General features: G+C 41.2%; 1 protein-coding gene across 2 annotated transcripts in view; it reads left to right on the top strand.

Moving 5' to 3' along the window:
• Window positions 1–11,583: 11,583 nt before the first annotated feature.
• TMEM255B (transmembrane protein 255B) overlaps window positions 11,584–16,435 on the top strand; it is a 64,349-nt gene continuing 59,497 nt past the window's right edge. Inside the window, exons 1-2 of one of the 2 annotated variants that reach the window (XM_080613899.1) lie at window positions 11,584–11,685; window positions 14,021–14,074. In XM_080613899.1, coding sequence (XP_080470025.1) covers window positions 11,625–11,685; window positions 14,021–14,074 — 115 coding nt within the window. In that variant the 5' untranslated portion in view covers window positions 11,584–11,624. The remainder of the gene's footprint in view (window positions 11,686–14,020; window positions 14,075–16,435) is intronic. The other variant, XM_080613900.1, reaches the window with a different exon arrangement.

The following is a 16,435-nucleotide window of genomic DNA, read 5'->3' as shown; positions in this document are numbered from 1 at the left end:
CTGATGAACAAACAGTACTATACGGAGTATGTACAATTGTTATTCCAGTTCATCTTAAAAGGTTTATTTTCCTCCACAAGGTGCAGAGGCACTGGGACAGGATAGGTACATTTGTGCAATGAAGGCTGAAACCTTGGGTTTGGGAGCCATCAGGTCTCCCTCCATCATGGTGAGAAAGACTCATGTCTCCTTGCTCCTTGGTGGGCATAATGTGAGGCTGAGGGTATACAACAACACTGAGGGAGTATTCTGAGGGCAAATCCTTCATTCCTTCCTTCTGGGGAAATCCCATATCACAACCATAGGAAAGAAAGCCTTGGAGGTAGATGTCTGATCACAAACAAGAAGAAGAGAGAAACAACAAATAAATCAAGAGAACAGCATATTTCTCATGTTATATTGTGTCCTTAGGATTAATTACAGTAACAAGTAAATGTGTAGATCTTAGGATCAATTCACAAAGAGTCAAAGTAAATTCTAAGACTTACAATTGGCTAAAAAAATAAAAAATAATAAAAAAAAAAGATAAATCCTACTGGTTCTGAGCCCCACTGAGGACTTCTGGTATGGCTCATATTTTTATGAATTCAACAACATGTTTTAATGGGACACATCAGCATGTCTGTACACATATTTAAATAGGAATAGATATGCTTGTATAAGGGAGTTATGGAAATGTTACAGCTTTAGTTATGTGCAATTACATTTCATTCACTGGGCACTTTTTAAAGCCTCACCTGCATCCTGTCCCGCTAATTTGTATCCTTTGGGCCCAGTTTGCACACTATAAATCCCTGATACTTTCAAACTGCTTCTGCCACAGAGGGTGAATAAGTGGTGCCCTTCCATTAGCATGAGCTCTCAGCAAATGTTCCCTTTCCGAAGATGGATGTCTCACCCACTCCATCTCCATGGTGGTTTTGTGCCTGCCCTCATACCCTTCCCTATTGCTCCCAGTGACCCAGGCAGCAAGGCAATGAAGTATCCTTTCATGTAACAGTCAGGCTTAAAACTTGAAATCTCAATATGCAACAAAGACAGGACTGAAGGCTTTGTGCAAATTAAAATGGAGATTCCCACCTTTAAAGCTGATCTCCTGACAGATAGCCCAGCTCCTAAAACTGATGTATTCTTGCACACTGAAAAGCAGTTTTAAATAACAGTCAAAGAAGTCAGAAACTTACTAGTTAGCTTCTCATTCTCTTTTGAGTCTGGTACTTCTGGAGGGCAGATGGGTACAGAGTCATGTGAAAACTGTCAGCACTGTTGGTTTTTAAGTATCTTTGCAAAGAAGTACCTACATCAAGTTTTCTGCCGTGGTGTGGTACATATACTGTACCGTTTAGGTACTACTTGGAGATGGTTATGTGTTCTGCATGGCCTGTCTAAACCCTTCAGGCCTTTACCATACAGCAGTTGCTCAGGCAACAAAATAATCTTTATTACTGCACTTCGATTAGTTCTTCCTCTACCTCTTAGGAAAATATAAGCTTATAAGCTTAGAGGACCTAATCCTGCACTTACTGTGCAAAGGGCATTTATATGTTTTAAAGACCCTCTGAAGCTCACAGGCCAGGCTGAAGTCAGAATTTGCCTGTGGGTTCTTAGGATCTGTCTGCTTCATGGTAGGACCACAGTAGAGGTGCTGAGGGTGCCCATGGAAGCCAAAAGGATGAATTGTAGGGCAGGATATTAATCAGATGTCTTCTAGGTTGCTGCATCAAGATTTTCATTATCTATTTCAATTGCTTCATTGCTAACAACAATTATTTTTAAAAAAACACTTTCAGATGTGACCTGGAAAAGAAAGAAAAAAGGAAATCAAGATGTTGCAGAACTGTGCTAAGAGGTATTTTCCGTTTTATCTACTGGAAGTTTCACAGAAGATGGGAAAATGCAGCTAAGCATAAAGACATGCTGTTGACATGGCACTTGTGACTTTGTTATAATAACTGAATACTATCAAGGCTGATCTTGAAAAAGGAAAGAGACATGAATATTAGCATAAATAAATATACAATATTGTATTTTTGTTGGAAGTAGCCAGCACCTTTTTCTAAAAGTTCCTTGTATTATTTGAATAACACATTCATTGAGAAAAGCACAGGTGTTTGAAGATTGTTTATGAAAAAAATAGGTTTATTACAGCTTCATTTATCTTATCAACATAAACGAATGCTCAATTTGCAGATAACTGATCACAGCCTCATAGATCCCCAAGAAAAAAGGCCAGAAATTCATGAATCATCTGTTGCTGTTGCATCTGTGTGGAACCATGTAGATGCTGTGGATAAAGGGAGCAACCTGAAAAATGGTGTCTTGATCAAAATCGGGAAAGGAACTGTAAAAGACCTTGGAAGCAAACCCATAACACTTACCACCTTAGGTCTACAATTGTTCAAATGAACAGTGATGTAAGTGAACAAAATTAATGTAATATCAGATGTAAACCATCATTCATAGTCTGTGAGGCAAAAGAATGGCCTCATTTATCAAGGTATCTGTTTACTATGAACATTCAGCTCATCTCTAAATATAACCTATTTTTCTTCTAAAAGCCTATGAAATGAAGAATGATGCTGGGTTTCATTTGCACATTTACCTCCATAGGTGTTTCAGTGCATGCCGCCTACAGAAGCTGATTGATTTCACCTCTCACACTGCTTTTTCCCTACCCATAGTTCAGCGACCTTTTTTTTTTGCTGTCACTGAAGAAGTCCATGACAGGGAGACTGTTTTCCTGTTCTCATTCTTGTTCGCTTACCTACCTGCTTTCATCTGTGCATAGGCAATGATCATGTTTCTGGTTTTGCTATCCAGTGTTGTAGATCGTGCTGTCTTCAGTGCCTGCACTTCAGGAGTCTGAAACACTTTTTGTCATCTTTTTAAGTGCCTCCCTGGGCTGCCACACTTCAAATCCCCTGTACCACTGCCAACATCAGCAGGACTTTCTTTGAGGGTAGCAGGCGGTTCTGCATGGAGGAGAACAAGAAAGACAGAAGGGCTTTGACTTTGTCCTACTCCTGAAGCACCCTCTTCACCTGTACACAACTCCTTGCATCCAGCAATTTAAGGGCTCTGTCTGTGGGGGTCCACCAATGGGAAAAACAAAGGTTTAGTGCAAGGGATGCAGTGCTTGAAAATACCAGCCTGACTCATGGTTGTTTTAATCCAGCCTCAATATTTATTCATGGCTTGAATATTTTCAGCCTAGAGAGACTTCTGCTGGGTTCTTGTGGATGTTGTCCTTCACTGTGGAAAATACTGTTCTTGTGGTGTAACTGCGAGGCACAAGAATTCTGCTGCTTAAGTGACAGCTTTGAGGTCAGGATAAATGTCTATGACTAAAGGAAACAATAATTAGGACAGGAGAAACCTAAAAGTGATGTGTGCTTCCTAGACTGAGTTTATTGCTATCATTAGCATCAGAATATGATGACTTCATAGAACACTTTGTTTGGTCAATGAGGTTGGAGGGAAAAAGGACAACATGTAATGTGCTCCCCTTAAGCACTATGCATATGAGGGCCTCAAAGCTGAAAAACACAGGGGGGGTGGGGGCTAGTAAAACACAGCTTAAAATCTCCAAATGTAGTTTTCTTCCACACACTTTTTCCTTTGTGAAACACTTTGGGCTGCAGGGGCTCTGCATCTTTTGTCTTCTACTTGGATTTCCGAAACTTCATGGCAGCAAACCATAGTCCATCTCTTGATGGTTAAACCTTCCCAGCAGGAAGTTATGGTCCACCAGATACTTTTAATGCTTTTTCTCTTATTGCCAATTTGATATTTTACAAAACAAAGTGCCTGGAAGACTCTAAACTACTGCTGAAAGTGCCTTGGCCCGGAGGGTAGAGAATTCATTTTAAAACTTGTCACCTTTCTTTATTTCAACCCTATATCTCCTTTTTATCTCTCCAAGTAGCCCGTGTCACCACATGCACCATTAATTCTGGTACTTTCAAATCAAGTAGAAGAAATAAACCAGGCTGTAACCCTTCCTTTGTGCTACCATAATGAACCAAGCTAGGAATTTCGAAGATAAAGTGCTGACATTTTAACTTTTAATTGAAGAATTTCTTCCCCACAGAGCCATCAACAGTGAATGGAGCATCATCCTCCCTTTTAAAATTAAAGGCCAAGTTCCTCAGCTGTTTTTGAACCAGCATAGGTACCGCTACAAGTGGGATGGTGTAAAGGCAACCCCTTCTAGGGCTGAAAGGTGCAGCTGGCCTAAAGCGGTGGCCACTAGCGAGCTAGTGCTAGTTAGTGAGACTTGGTGGAGAGCCACCTCAGCTCTGACACCGCAAACTCACTTGCTGCTTGCACATCCTGCGCTGTTTACAGGTAAATGTGATTTACCCTGTTCACTGCCTTATTCTGCCAAGTAGCCAAGAATCCTTATTTATCCAGCATCACACAACACCCTGCAGGAGGACCCAGCCTTTAAGCCAGGTTTTATGGCCTTCTTTCTGTTACACCTTCACATCTTTATGGAATCCTAAACACAAGCTTTTAAGAATTGGCAAGCTGCTTCTCTCCTGTGTGAAATGAATGTTGCAGCTGTGATATTTTCAATGGCTGTGAGCATTGTAAAACCGATGAGACGCTGTACTACAGTAAGAGCCTATGGTCTTATCTCACTTTAAATACCAGGGTGGTTCCTAGGGAATGTTTTGGGAGGGAGAAAGAGACCTGCTCTATATTACTGGGATACCTCTCCATGACTGGTGAGGTCACTGAGACACTTGTCTCTGTTCACCTTCTTCTTCTGCTCTCTTCTTCCAGTTGAGCCACTTTGCTGTACCACTTACCAACACATTTTTGATGCAGGGGAAATGGCAGTGCATGTCAGAATATTATTCTAATTTCATATTTTGTTGTTCAGAGTTTATGAAGAGTACTGTAAGTTATTTAAGGAGTACATCAGTAAAACAATTAGAAGATCAGTCTGACAAATGTTGCCATAGATTACAACTCTCGAGGGGGTTCTCAGTGTGGAATTTGGTTCTTGACTCTCCTCAGTTTCCATTAAGCTGTAAAATAGCCTGTCAAGGGAAGACTTTAAAACTGAACTGAGCAAAGCTGGTCAGCATACGCTGAGGGAACAACATTGCATGGGAAGAGAGAGGCGCAAAGAGCTCCCTCCTCACTGAGACTGTTACACATTGTCCTTGACTTCAACAGTGTCTACTAGAGCAGATGTGAAGGGCACCTGACTAAATTAGGCAGTAGCTGATGTGAGGAAAGGTACAGGATGCCTCACTTATTTCTGGGCTTTAAAAAAAATTATAATTTGAATGGCTAGTATAATTCATTGTGCTATCAAAGGAATTTCTGAAGATGCCTTCAGTTGGGCAAAATAACCAAACTTTATGTTTACTACTTAGACCTGTAACTGAAATTATGGCTGTTATAAAAATATCATTACCACATCTGTATTTCAGGTTGATAGCGTATTTTTGAAATTCAAGCTCCATTTTCCAGAGCAGTTTCCTCATGCATTCCAAAACCTGATGACCTGTTCTTGTTTGGACTAGTATAAATAGCTCTGTATACACATTTTTTCCTATGTAAAAATTGATGTAACAGTTCACAACACAAATAAGGGTTGGGTTTTTTTGTTCAGTCACACTACTGACGTGTTATTGTTGTTGCATTTCAGTGCACCTTTATTAATAATCTTTCAGAGGAACACATACAGTTTATATAAACTTAGGCTCTATCAATGTAAGAATATTTGAAAATAAAAAAAACCCCTTCTTCTACTTTAGTTTTCAGAGTTGGGTTGTTTGGGTTTTTTTTTCAGTAAAAAGGCTTTCTGTTGTACAGTCTGCACTGTAACACTACCTAATTCCTACCAACAGGAATTTCCTGGCAAAGGTCAGGTATGTTATTTCTGTATGTCTCAGTCGTTGACCTACGTCTGCATGAAGAAAGTCACATTAATCTATCGAAGCAAGAGTTCAATTTTCAGCAATTTTGTTTCTATATTGGAAGGCACCTGAAAAAGCAGACATTCTCATGCTTTACTAAGACTGTGGTTACTGTTCCATGAAGTAAGGTTAAGGTACAGTGACTTCATTTAGTTGCTATAGATTTATGCAAATCCTAAGCATGTTTCATTTTTATAATAGCACATTCACATCATGGGTTGTACATCTTCTGATATTTCATGTCTTCATAGTCTGTGTTAATGGAGACATAATTAATAGGACTCTGAATACTTTATATCTGACATATTTATTTTTTAGACCTGTCTCCAAACTACTGCTGAAGACTTTCAACTCTGTCTTCTGGTTACCCCTTGCATTTTGTTTTGTCTTCCTTTCTGAAGTCCTTTGAAAGCAATAAATTCTTCTCTTTCACTGCTTGCTAAGATTTTCCTGAAGGAAGCAGCGTTGCCATCAGCCCAGCTAAAATACGCTTACCAGTCTTCAGCAAAGTCAAGCCCATTTCTCACAATACTGCTGCCTTGACATAGTTATCAGCTACACCACAAGAATGATCTCCAGAGCATCATGCATAGGACTTATTATTACCTAGCTTTATTAAGAGATAAGTAACATGACGACTTTTGATATCATGTAGCAGTTGTGGGTTTTTTTAAGGGCATTGTTCCTTTCTGCAGATGTCTTCTCCTAAATGAACTTGACTTTTAGCTTGCTCTTTTCAGTTTGCTTCTCGCTCCCCCTGGGATATCCCACTTCTTCATATGGCACACAAGTACCCATAGAGCTCCTTGTCACAACATGTTGAAACTGCTTAAAGTCTATAGAGTTAAAAAACTGACTACACAAGTTAACGGGTGAAAAGTCTACTGAAGTCAATTAAAGACTTTAAACCTGATTTTAACAAATATGTACCTGTGTGTCATTCATTTCTCTTGGATGCCTCTGAACAATGTTATATATCTTCTCCTGTCCCCTTTTAAGCTGGCAGACAGTATATTTTAAATCTTCTGCTAATAAAACCACACCACAGCTTGGAAACTGGCTGGCGCCAGGAAGAAGAATTTTTGAAGTGAATTGTCCAGCAATTGTCTTTTAATAGCCAAATAGTCAGTGGCCATTAACCTCAACCTCATGACTACTGTTGTTCCTTTCACTTCCTGCATGATTTCCTTATATGGCCCAGTTGAACTAAGGCAATGTATTCCTAGAGGGATTGTACCAGTAACCATGCTGATAAATACTGTTTATAAATTATGAACAAAGGAAATCGAATTACCTCATTGTCATGACCCTGGGTGACTGGGCTTGCTCAGTTCTTCTATTAAGAATCCCAAGCTTAGCCTCAGCAATGACTGGCTTATCTTTCTGTTGGGGGTTCAAATCCTGGGAGAAGAAGACCCAAACTTTTGGAGGAATACAAAAGCAGTCCAAATACTATGGTGAAAAGTTAAGAGCATTAGGGCCATTTAAGCTGCTTCACACTGACAGTCTCTGTGACTGCATCTCTGAGCCTGGGCATGGGAAATAAACCCCTGCTGACAGCAGGTGCCATGAAGGAGGGCTGGAAAGAATGGGTTTGTTTCTTTGAATTTTACTAAAACCAAACAACCAACTTTTCCCCAAAGACAACATCATCGCCACTGAAAGCTCACAATGGATGTCCAAAAGGGGTTGCTGAGAAAATAACTCTTGCAAGGGAATGGAGCCAATATAGCAGGACTTAGTGCCAGACCAGACTCTCCTACAGAAAGACAATGTAAATGACAATGCAATAGAACGGATGAAAAAAGTAGCTGGAGAGTCACGCCTATCAATGGTCCTGGAAGACAAAGTGCTGAGGTCCTACCATTGGCTGGTACATTGTCACTGGTAGCCTTGGGGTATAAAGTATATTAATTTGCATAGGACATGAAGTTGGGAGAAACTGTTGAGTAACTTGGAGTACGTATGCTGGCAGACAGACTTAGAATTCAAAATAACTGAATATTGCCCAGCCACTGGGCATCACCCTTTAAGAAAGATGTGGCTGACACAGAGTGCGATGACAGTGACTAGAGGAAAGCCATGGGAATATCCACTAGCCCAGAAAACACAGCCTTTGAGGAAAGATCAAACAGATTGGTCTTGTCTAAAACAAAGAAGAAAAGACTTCAGGGACACACAAGATACAAATTTCACATATGACCAACCTCAGCTCCAAAACATTCACCACCATAATGATGACCTGTAGGACAAAATACAAAACCCTTCAAAGCTGCAGTGTGCCCTAGGAAAGGAACAAGACATATCAAAAGGGCATCATGGAGGCCTTAAAGCCCAGTGCTGACAGGGTACTTTTCAGGTGAGAATACAAAGATTATTCTGACAAATACGCCATGTTCCATGCAACACTCACACTAGAAGAACTCTTAACAGTCTTGTCAGCCTAACTTAGAGTGTGGGGACTCCTGGGTACAAATATAGCAAATGATTTAATTTTGACATAGGAGCAAGGTACATGAGCCAGGCACCTGAGAAGCAGAGACCTCAAAAATATTAGAGAAAATTTAGATTCAAGTTACACATCAAAATGGTGAAAAAAATCCTTGTGGCTTTAGAGAAAATAAAAACCATAAATATAAAATGAAGTTCTACCAGACTTACAATGCATTGAGCTAATTAACAAGTACTAAATAACGCATCCTAGAATACATCTGTTCAGCAGTCTTTGCGTTGGCATTGTGCAAGCACTGCCTATGATACACAGATCTCTCCTCAATGACACTGAACTAGGAAGACTCCAAAGTTACAATAAAAAAACTCACTGTTAGTTTTTAAGTGTGTAAGCTCCACCTCAACCCATTTCTAATATGCTAGTATGCTCCTGCTCCTGTAGTAATAGCAATGTCTACCAGCTTTGTGATGGTCACACACTTCATAACCAGACATACGCTCCTTAAACATAACACCACTGGTGATGGTGCCTTCAGACTGGTCCTTGAGGTGCACCTCAGCCTGCCTCATTCGGTATCTTGGCTTCCCTTTATCAATCTCCACACCTGATGGTGACCCATACTTGCAGCTGTCTGCTCCATATTAAGTCATTTTCTCTGAAGGACTCTATTAAATGTGTAGCATAATCCAGACAGGTTTGCTTCACTGCACTGCTTTTGCTTAGGAATTGCTTACCTTGTCAAAGATCTTGATAGTCTGACATGATCTAGCTTTGATGAACCACACTGTAGTTGAACTCATTTTTCACTTACCTCTAAAAATTTCCACAGTTAAATTAATGGGGCAAGGAGTTGCTGTTCCACTTACTCCTTTTGCCTTTTGAAGACAGGTTGCCTATTTTCCAGTAGCAGCGCTTTGCCTCCAACATGGCTGATTCATTGAAAACATCGCTCAGGACTTAAAAGACGGCTACTAATTCTTTCAGCATTTGAGGTGCAATTTTCCTGGGCCTGACACAAGAAACACAGTAAGTTATGCTTCCACTTCACATCTGCTAAGGTCAGCCTCACTTGCTTTAGTTATTCTGCCAATACACTCATATAAATACTTCTTTTGCTGAAAACTGAGGCAATGTATTCATTCAAGATTTGGAGCAGCCTCAATCTTCATCCCATCCCTGCCATTTATCTTCCTTCTTTGAATTATTTTAACTTACATAGTTGAAGAATTCTATACATTACCCTTTTCTTTGCCACATCAGGCTTGGCTATATTTTTTATCCATTCTTTCTCTCTGGTTCTGCAGTTTCTCACCCTGCAAACTCTGGCTGTCCTTTCCCGTAGGTTTACTCACTACTTTAATATCCTCTTTCAGGTAGCTACTTTTATCCACTATGTCTACAGTTGTTCTTGACCTATTCTAATGTCTTTTAAGGGACGAAAGCGCTATACAGGTTTTTTCATTTTGGACTTAAAGTAAACCCACGATTTTTCAACATCCAAATGCTTGGGGTTTTAGGTCCAGGCAGCCTCACCCATCATTTTTCCATAGTTTCTTAATGCTTACTCTCTGATATCCAGGACTGTAGGACCAGATCTATTTTTTACTCTACTGAAATTTGCAGTAAAACACATGAGTCATACATCAAAGGTTATCTTCTATAATAAAATTATTTTAAAAAGGACTTACAGATTCCTTTTTGTTTACTGAAAAGAATTCCAGAGCAGTTTCCCTTTGTTCTGTTATGTCTGTTTGGTGGCTGCTGATAGAAAAAAGTTATTGCCCATCACACCCAAGAATATATGCTGCATATAGTATTTGTTTTCCAAATGGTTTGAGGAACCAAAAGTCTTCCTCAGCTCTCCCTGTTATTTAGTGTCGATGGAAATCTCTATCCATAGCCATCCCTGAACCTGAGGCTCTATACCAATTTTTGAGGCTTTTTTAGCACACCTAACGATGGTCACTTTTGAATAAATGTTTTATTTGTACCATCACCTTGTCTGTCTTCTCAATCTACTACATCATTAAATTATATTAATAATTAGTAATTAATAGTACAAATACTCCCTCCAATGCCATTTGTCTCTTCAACCCCTCCAGGTTAAAGGATGCAAAGAGTCTTTGTGCTTGGCCTTACATCCTGGCTTACTTTGCTTCATAGACTAGAGCTGGTGTCAGAGATAGTGGTCTCCTTCCATTTTCTACCATCCTATCAATCTAACCATTTTCTGGGGAAATCAGCCAAAGACTGAAGAAATTATTATGGAAGTTAAATACATACACATGTATCTACTTGCAGGTTTGAGCAAAAGAGAAATAAGAATGTTAAATAAGAGCTGCATTTGTTGCAAATGGGACAACACACTTCAGTTTACACGAAGTGCCTGGCAGCCTATCAAAAACATTGTCCACAAAAAAAAAAAAGTGTTCTTCTGTTCTTTGTATGGGGAAGCCTGCAAAAGGAACAGCAGGCACCAAACCAGCATAGCGGCTGTTGGCTGTTTCTTCTTGGTTGTTCCCAGACTCTCTCAGACAGAAGTCACATATTCAGGCAGTTGGTAGCACTAGCAGCTCCAGGGTAGCAGCAAGACAAGTCGCAGGATCTGCTGTGGGAATGAAAACCGAGACAGAAGAGAGAAATAGTGAGGTTGAGAAATTGATAGACACCACATAAGAAAAACAATGGCCCTACAGAAATCTCTTGAGTATTGATGCTGCCTGTCATAGCCTGTGCATTCCATAACCTATGTCTCCGAGATGCCTGGGTTTGTTACTAATTTTATTAATATTTCTGGTTGCGGTAGTATTTTACTCCTGATTGGTATCGATTTTTTAAAAAAAGGGGAAGTGGAAAGCTGAAAGGAAACCTTCATCTCCATCAGGTGACAAATTGGTCCCCTGCCATCGGCCAAGAACAGATCAAGAAGTGAAACCAAGCCTAGGACACAGGTGGAACGTAAAATGAATTAAGCTATTGATCACTGGGCAAACAATGACCTAGGCTGTGCTCCTCCGTCCTCCCACCCGCCCAAAGGTCAGCCTGGAGATGACAACACAAGCAGAACGAACTGCTGGTCCGGCGCCAGGAAGCGATCGTCTCCGCGGGCAGCGCCGCTCGCCCCGCCCCGGCCCCAGCTGAGCTCCCCCCGGGGGGCGGACCCGCCGGCCGCCCGCACCCCGAGGCCAGCACCGACCGTGGTGAGGCGCGCAGCGGAGCGGAGGTGTCCGCGGAGGATGATGGCGCCGCAGCCCGCGGCCGCGGTGTCGGGTCCGCTGGCCGCGCTGGACCCTACAGGTGAGCCCCGACACCGGCCCCTCCGCAACTTCGTTTCTCCGCCGAGTGCGTGAGCACCGGGGACGCGGCGGGAGAGCGGGAGCCGGCTGCGGGGGGCGGGCGGGCGGGCGAGGCTGGAGGGGAGCAGTGGCTTCCCCCGCCCTGGGATGTGAAGCTGCCGCGGGTCCGGCTACCGGGCTGGAAAGGCGCAAGCAGGGGCTCTGCCCGGGCCGTGTACCCTGAGCGGGACACTGGGGGATTTCAGCCCGAGATTGCTAGTGCGGGTCGTGCTGTCTCTCTGACTCTCACTCACTGAGGTGTTTTAAAACACCAGTTCTCTGGAGCTCTCTGCCATGCTTAATGAACTGCTGTGCTGATGGTTTAACGATAGTACGAATAACTGTATGTGGGGCGTTAACAGAAAAATTAATGTGAGAGATGCCCTTATGTGCTGGGTAAGAAGGGGCAGGTGCTGTGCTGGAGCAGGTGGCAGCGTGAGCAGGGTGCGGAGCCGGCTGAGGCAGGCAGGCGCCGTCGCGGGGCTGTAGCCCTTCAGTGGGTTCTCATCCGCCCTGGGTTTCTTTCCTCCTCCTTGTACTAATGTAGTGGTTTGGTGCTAAAGTGGTGTGCTGGTTGTATTTACAGTGTACGTCCTGGAAAATAAAGACATGCGCAAAAGAAAGGACAAGTATTCTATTATTCCACTGAAATTCATTAAAGTTGAAAAATACAAAGCTTATTGATAGGAATTACTCTGTGTAGTGTTTGGAAGGATAAGCACAGACTTTGCTATGTACCCAAGTATCTTAACAGCCAGTTAAGATAATGCATTAGGTCTTATTTTTTTTCTTAAACTTGAAAGAGAAAAGGGTATTGATGTTGAAAAGGTAGCGGTGGAAGATGTGCTTTTAAAATGTAATCAGCAGAAAAAGAAGAATCTGTACGCTAGCTTTAAACTAGTAGTTAGCTGCTCTTTCAATTATTTATTAGTGAAACAATTGCTGCCGAAGCAATGAAGTCATAGTGATACTCCACAGTATCACTTACTATGGCTACACTACATCATATAGCAAGGTTTGGGGGATTGTTTTTTTGTTTGGTTGGGTTGTTTGGTTTTTTTTTTAAATGGAGGTGTGAAAGAGCACAGTAGTGTTTCCTATGGTCTTGAATGTGTAACACACTCATAGATTCTTCATCAACAAATTCATAATAAAGATAAGACATGGGCCTGATAAAACCTGTGATCTCGTGGCTTGAAACAAATGCTGTTGCGTCTGGTGTAATTAGTTCAGCACTCTGGACAAGTCAGGCATTTAATCAGAAAAGGGAAAGCAGTCACCACCAGCAGGTATGAGTATCTCTTTCAAGTATCTCAGTCCATCACATTTAATTTTTGGACGCAATGTAGGATTAATTAAATCTTGCTGGCATAAACCATTTTTGAAAATACACAATGAAAACTGTAGCAGAGAGAGGTGGCACTGAAGTGAGCACTGCAGCAATTAAAAGTTATTAATTTAGCTCCGAAGATCTTCCCTTAAATATTTTTTCTCAGTAGCAGCAAAGCAATGGATACTTTTTGCACTATACTCCTCTGTTTATAGTGAATTACTGCTGAAATTATCTTATATATGGTTAATGCCACTCCTTGAAACATGTCAATATTTTTAAGTAATATTCATTAGGTAATAAAAATGCGCTGTGCTTTCTGCTACGAAACTTTCCTCCCTCTTCTCATATTAGGATGCTAATATACCTTGGGCTGGGGCACTTATTTGAATCATTTAGATCATTTAGATCACCTTCACTGCATCAAAGAGGAAGGTATGAAACTGTATGGTGCTAATAGTCAGCAAATGTGACTGTGATCCCCGCAAATTGCTACATCCTGCAATGATTCTTTCCTTGCCAAACATCATTCCACACTTTTTAACAGACTTTATGATGTCTAAAGCTGGATATTAAAAAGAGTGGTGAAGTTAGCAAAGCATAGTTGCCTTGGTCTAAACGTAGACCTTTGGGTTTTTTTTTTACTTAAATTGCAGGCCATATGCAAGTTTTTCTCCAAGGCTGAGAGATGCTCTTTTGCTCTATTCTTTCTTTCCCTTGACCCTTGCATGCATTCCATACCATGTTTCATCATTAACTTGTTCATTCTCCTTTTAAATTCACCCTTTGCTTCATTCAAAACCAGGCCCTACCATTCAGCATTAGATCCACCACTTTGCTTTTTACCAGCAGTCTGATCTGTCCCCTCCCCACAAAACCATTAATTTTCCGTAGTCTTCCTACAAATTGAATTTATGCCCCAGCTATCGTGAACAGAGCACTGTAAATATAATTTTGTTTCCTGCAGCTGATGAGCGAACGCGAGATTTTGCTGAGTCCAGCAGAACTTGGTCTTCAGCAGGTATTTTTTTTCTTTTTTACTCTCTGGAGGGTGATCTCAATTTCTCTCCTCATGTGCCTTTCTCTGTTCCAAGGAGGCAGCAGTCTGGTGTCTCCTTGTTCTGACAGTGTTCTCTTTCCTTTGTCTGGGGTAGCAGGGCTGAGTGGCTCAAGCAAGTACTTTTCCTGACAAAAGCAAAGCAGAGAGCGTTTCTGTGACTGTTCCTTTTCATGTGCAATTTAAGTCTATGCCGGGCAGAGCACAAGCCAGTGATGTGGAAGCAACATTACCTCTCTAATTTAATTTTTACTGTACTGCCCATTACTACAGCATCAAAACTCAGTTAATACTTTACTGACCAAAACTGCTGAAGAATATTGCCAATAAAAGGTAATAACATGTTCACACCCTCTGTTGACCTCAACCTCAAGCTAATGCTAATAAGGATATGACAAGAAGGTTTCTTCCTACATGCTTGATTTTTGGTATGCTACAGATAAGAATTTGAAGCTATAACTAAACGGGATTAAGGTCCAAACTAGAAGTTTTTAATGTTCATACTGAATCATTGTTAAAGAAGTTAAAGGGCATAAATGCCAAAATTATTCAGAGACGCACTTCAGTATTGAAAAATTGGAAAGTCAATAGACTACATTAACTGTTGCCTGCATTACAAGAACATCAGCCTACAGGAAGGAAATTCAGCCTAGAAATACTGATAGCAACATTTCCTCTGTTCTTAATTTAACTGCTATTCTTGTGTACGGTCAGCTTTCAGTCCAAGCCCTGTCACAGGGAGTGTCAGGGAAGAAGGTTGGGACAGCCCCCCGGTCTGTGCTGTCGACAGGGCTCCTGAGGGAATAGTCTGGCATTGGGTTTTGGATGGGAGATGCATTAAAAACAAATCCAAAAAGCTGCATGGCAACTGCTACAAACATCAGTAAACAAAGACTTGACAAATCTTGGGAGCCAACATGACCAAAATAGCAGAAGGAAGCTAATAGTAGGAACACTGTGCAGCTGTAGCCTTTTTCATCACAATATACTGGTGACGTATGTACATGTAATTATACACTGTTTGATATATAGCAAAGATTTTTATTGATGTGACTAAGGAAAGTCTGACAGCTAGAGCAGAAATCAATTTAGTCCCAATTTCTACCCATGTTCTCAAGAATACGGCAGTCCTTGAGAACAAGATCTTGCATCTGCTCCAGAAGGGACCTTTTCTACGCTCCTGCCTGTAAGTTATCTCTCCTAAGGGTGGAGTTCATAGCTAACTACATGTAGCTATGAGTTTCCAAACTGGAGTATGAAAAAGAAGAGATGTGGTTGGATGTTTGCCTCTGATTTGAGATGCAGGTGGTAAAACATGGATGAATGTAAGGACTGAAGGGTATCACATACACAAATGCCTTCTGGCATGGATTAATTTCAAAGTCAAAATGTAGCTCAATCAAAAAAAAAAAAAAAAGACCCTATAAATAATGATATTCTTTTCTAGTTTAGCTCACTAAATCCACATCTGATTTACTCCAATGACATACCAAGAACATGCTTTTTCTAAGATAATTTGAAGCAAACTCAATCTGGGCAATCAGACTCATGTCTTTCTTTTCTTCACATCATTACTGATAATCAAAACTCTGGAGGACAGGTTGCACCCTTAGTTTATCTTTATGCAATCTGATTAACCTTTGCCAGTACGAGTGTTTGAGAAAGATGTGGAGACTTAGCTCCTCAAGCAGTTTTCGTAAAAGCATTCAGTGTTTCAGAAACACTTGTCTGAAGAGCATCTGTCCCATTGGCTTTCAGAAGGTTTGTGTTCCTACTTCCCTTTAAAGTATGTCTACACTGCAGTTGTAGTTTCATAAGAGAGGATATGAGCATATATACCCAAGCCAGCTTTAGCCTAGCTGTTTTGACTATCATAAAACCATAGAGTCACAGAATAATTAGGGTGGGAAGGTTCCTTTGGAAGCTGCTCAAAGCAGGGTCAACTATGAGGTCAGACCAGGTTTCTTGGGGCTTTTTTGATTGATCAAGGATGGAGACAGCACAACGTCTTTGGGCTCCCTGTTCCAATGCTCGACTGCCCTAATGTTGATTTTTAATTTTTTTTCCTCCTCCTATAACCAGTCTTAAGCTCCTTGTATTTCAGTTTATGTCACTGTCTTTTGTCTTCCTGCTGTGCACTACTATGAAGAGTCTGAGTCTGTCCTTCTGACAACCACCTCTGGTAGCCCAGCCAAAAGCCATGTCATCTCAGGCTGAGCAAACCCTGTTCCTTCAGCCTTTTGTCATACAGGGAGTGCACCAGCCCCTCACCTTTTCTGGGATCCTCTGTTGAACTGACTTCACTGAATTTCCCTCTAAACCCAG

The sequence above is a fragment of the Psittacula echo genome, assembly GCF_963264785.1.
Source record: "Psittacula echo genome assembly, chromosome: 3".
Taxonomy (NCBI): Eukaryota; Metazoa; Chordata; class Aves; order Psittaciformes; family Psittacidae; genus Psittacula; species Psittacula echo.
Note: the sequence above shows the minus strand (reverse complement) of the source record. Positions and strands in the feature narration are given on the sequence as shown.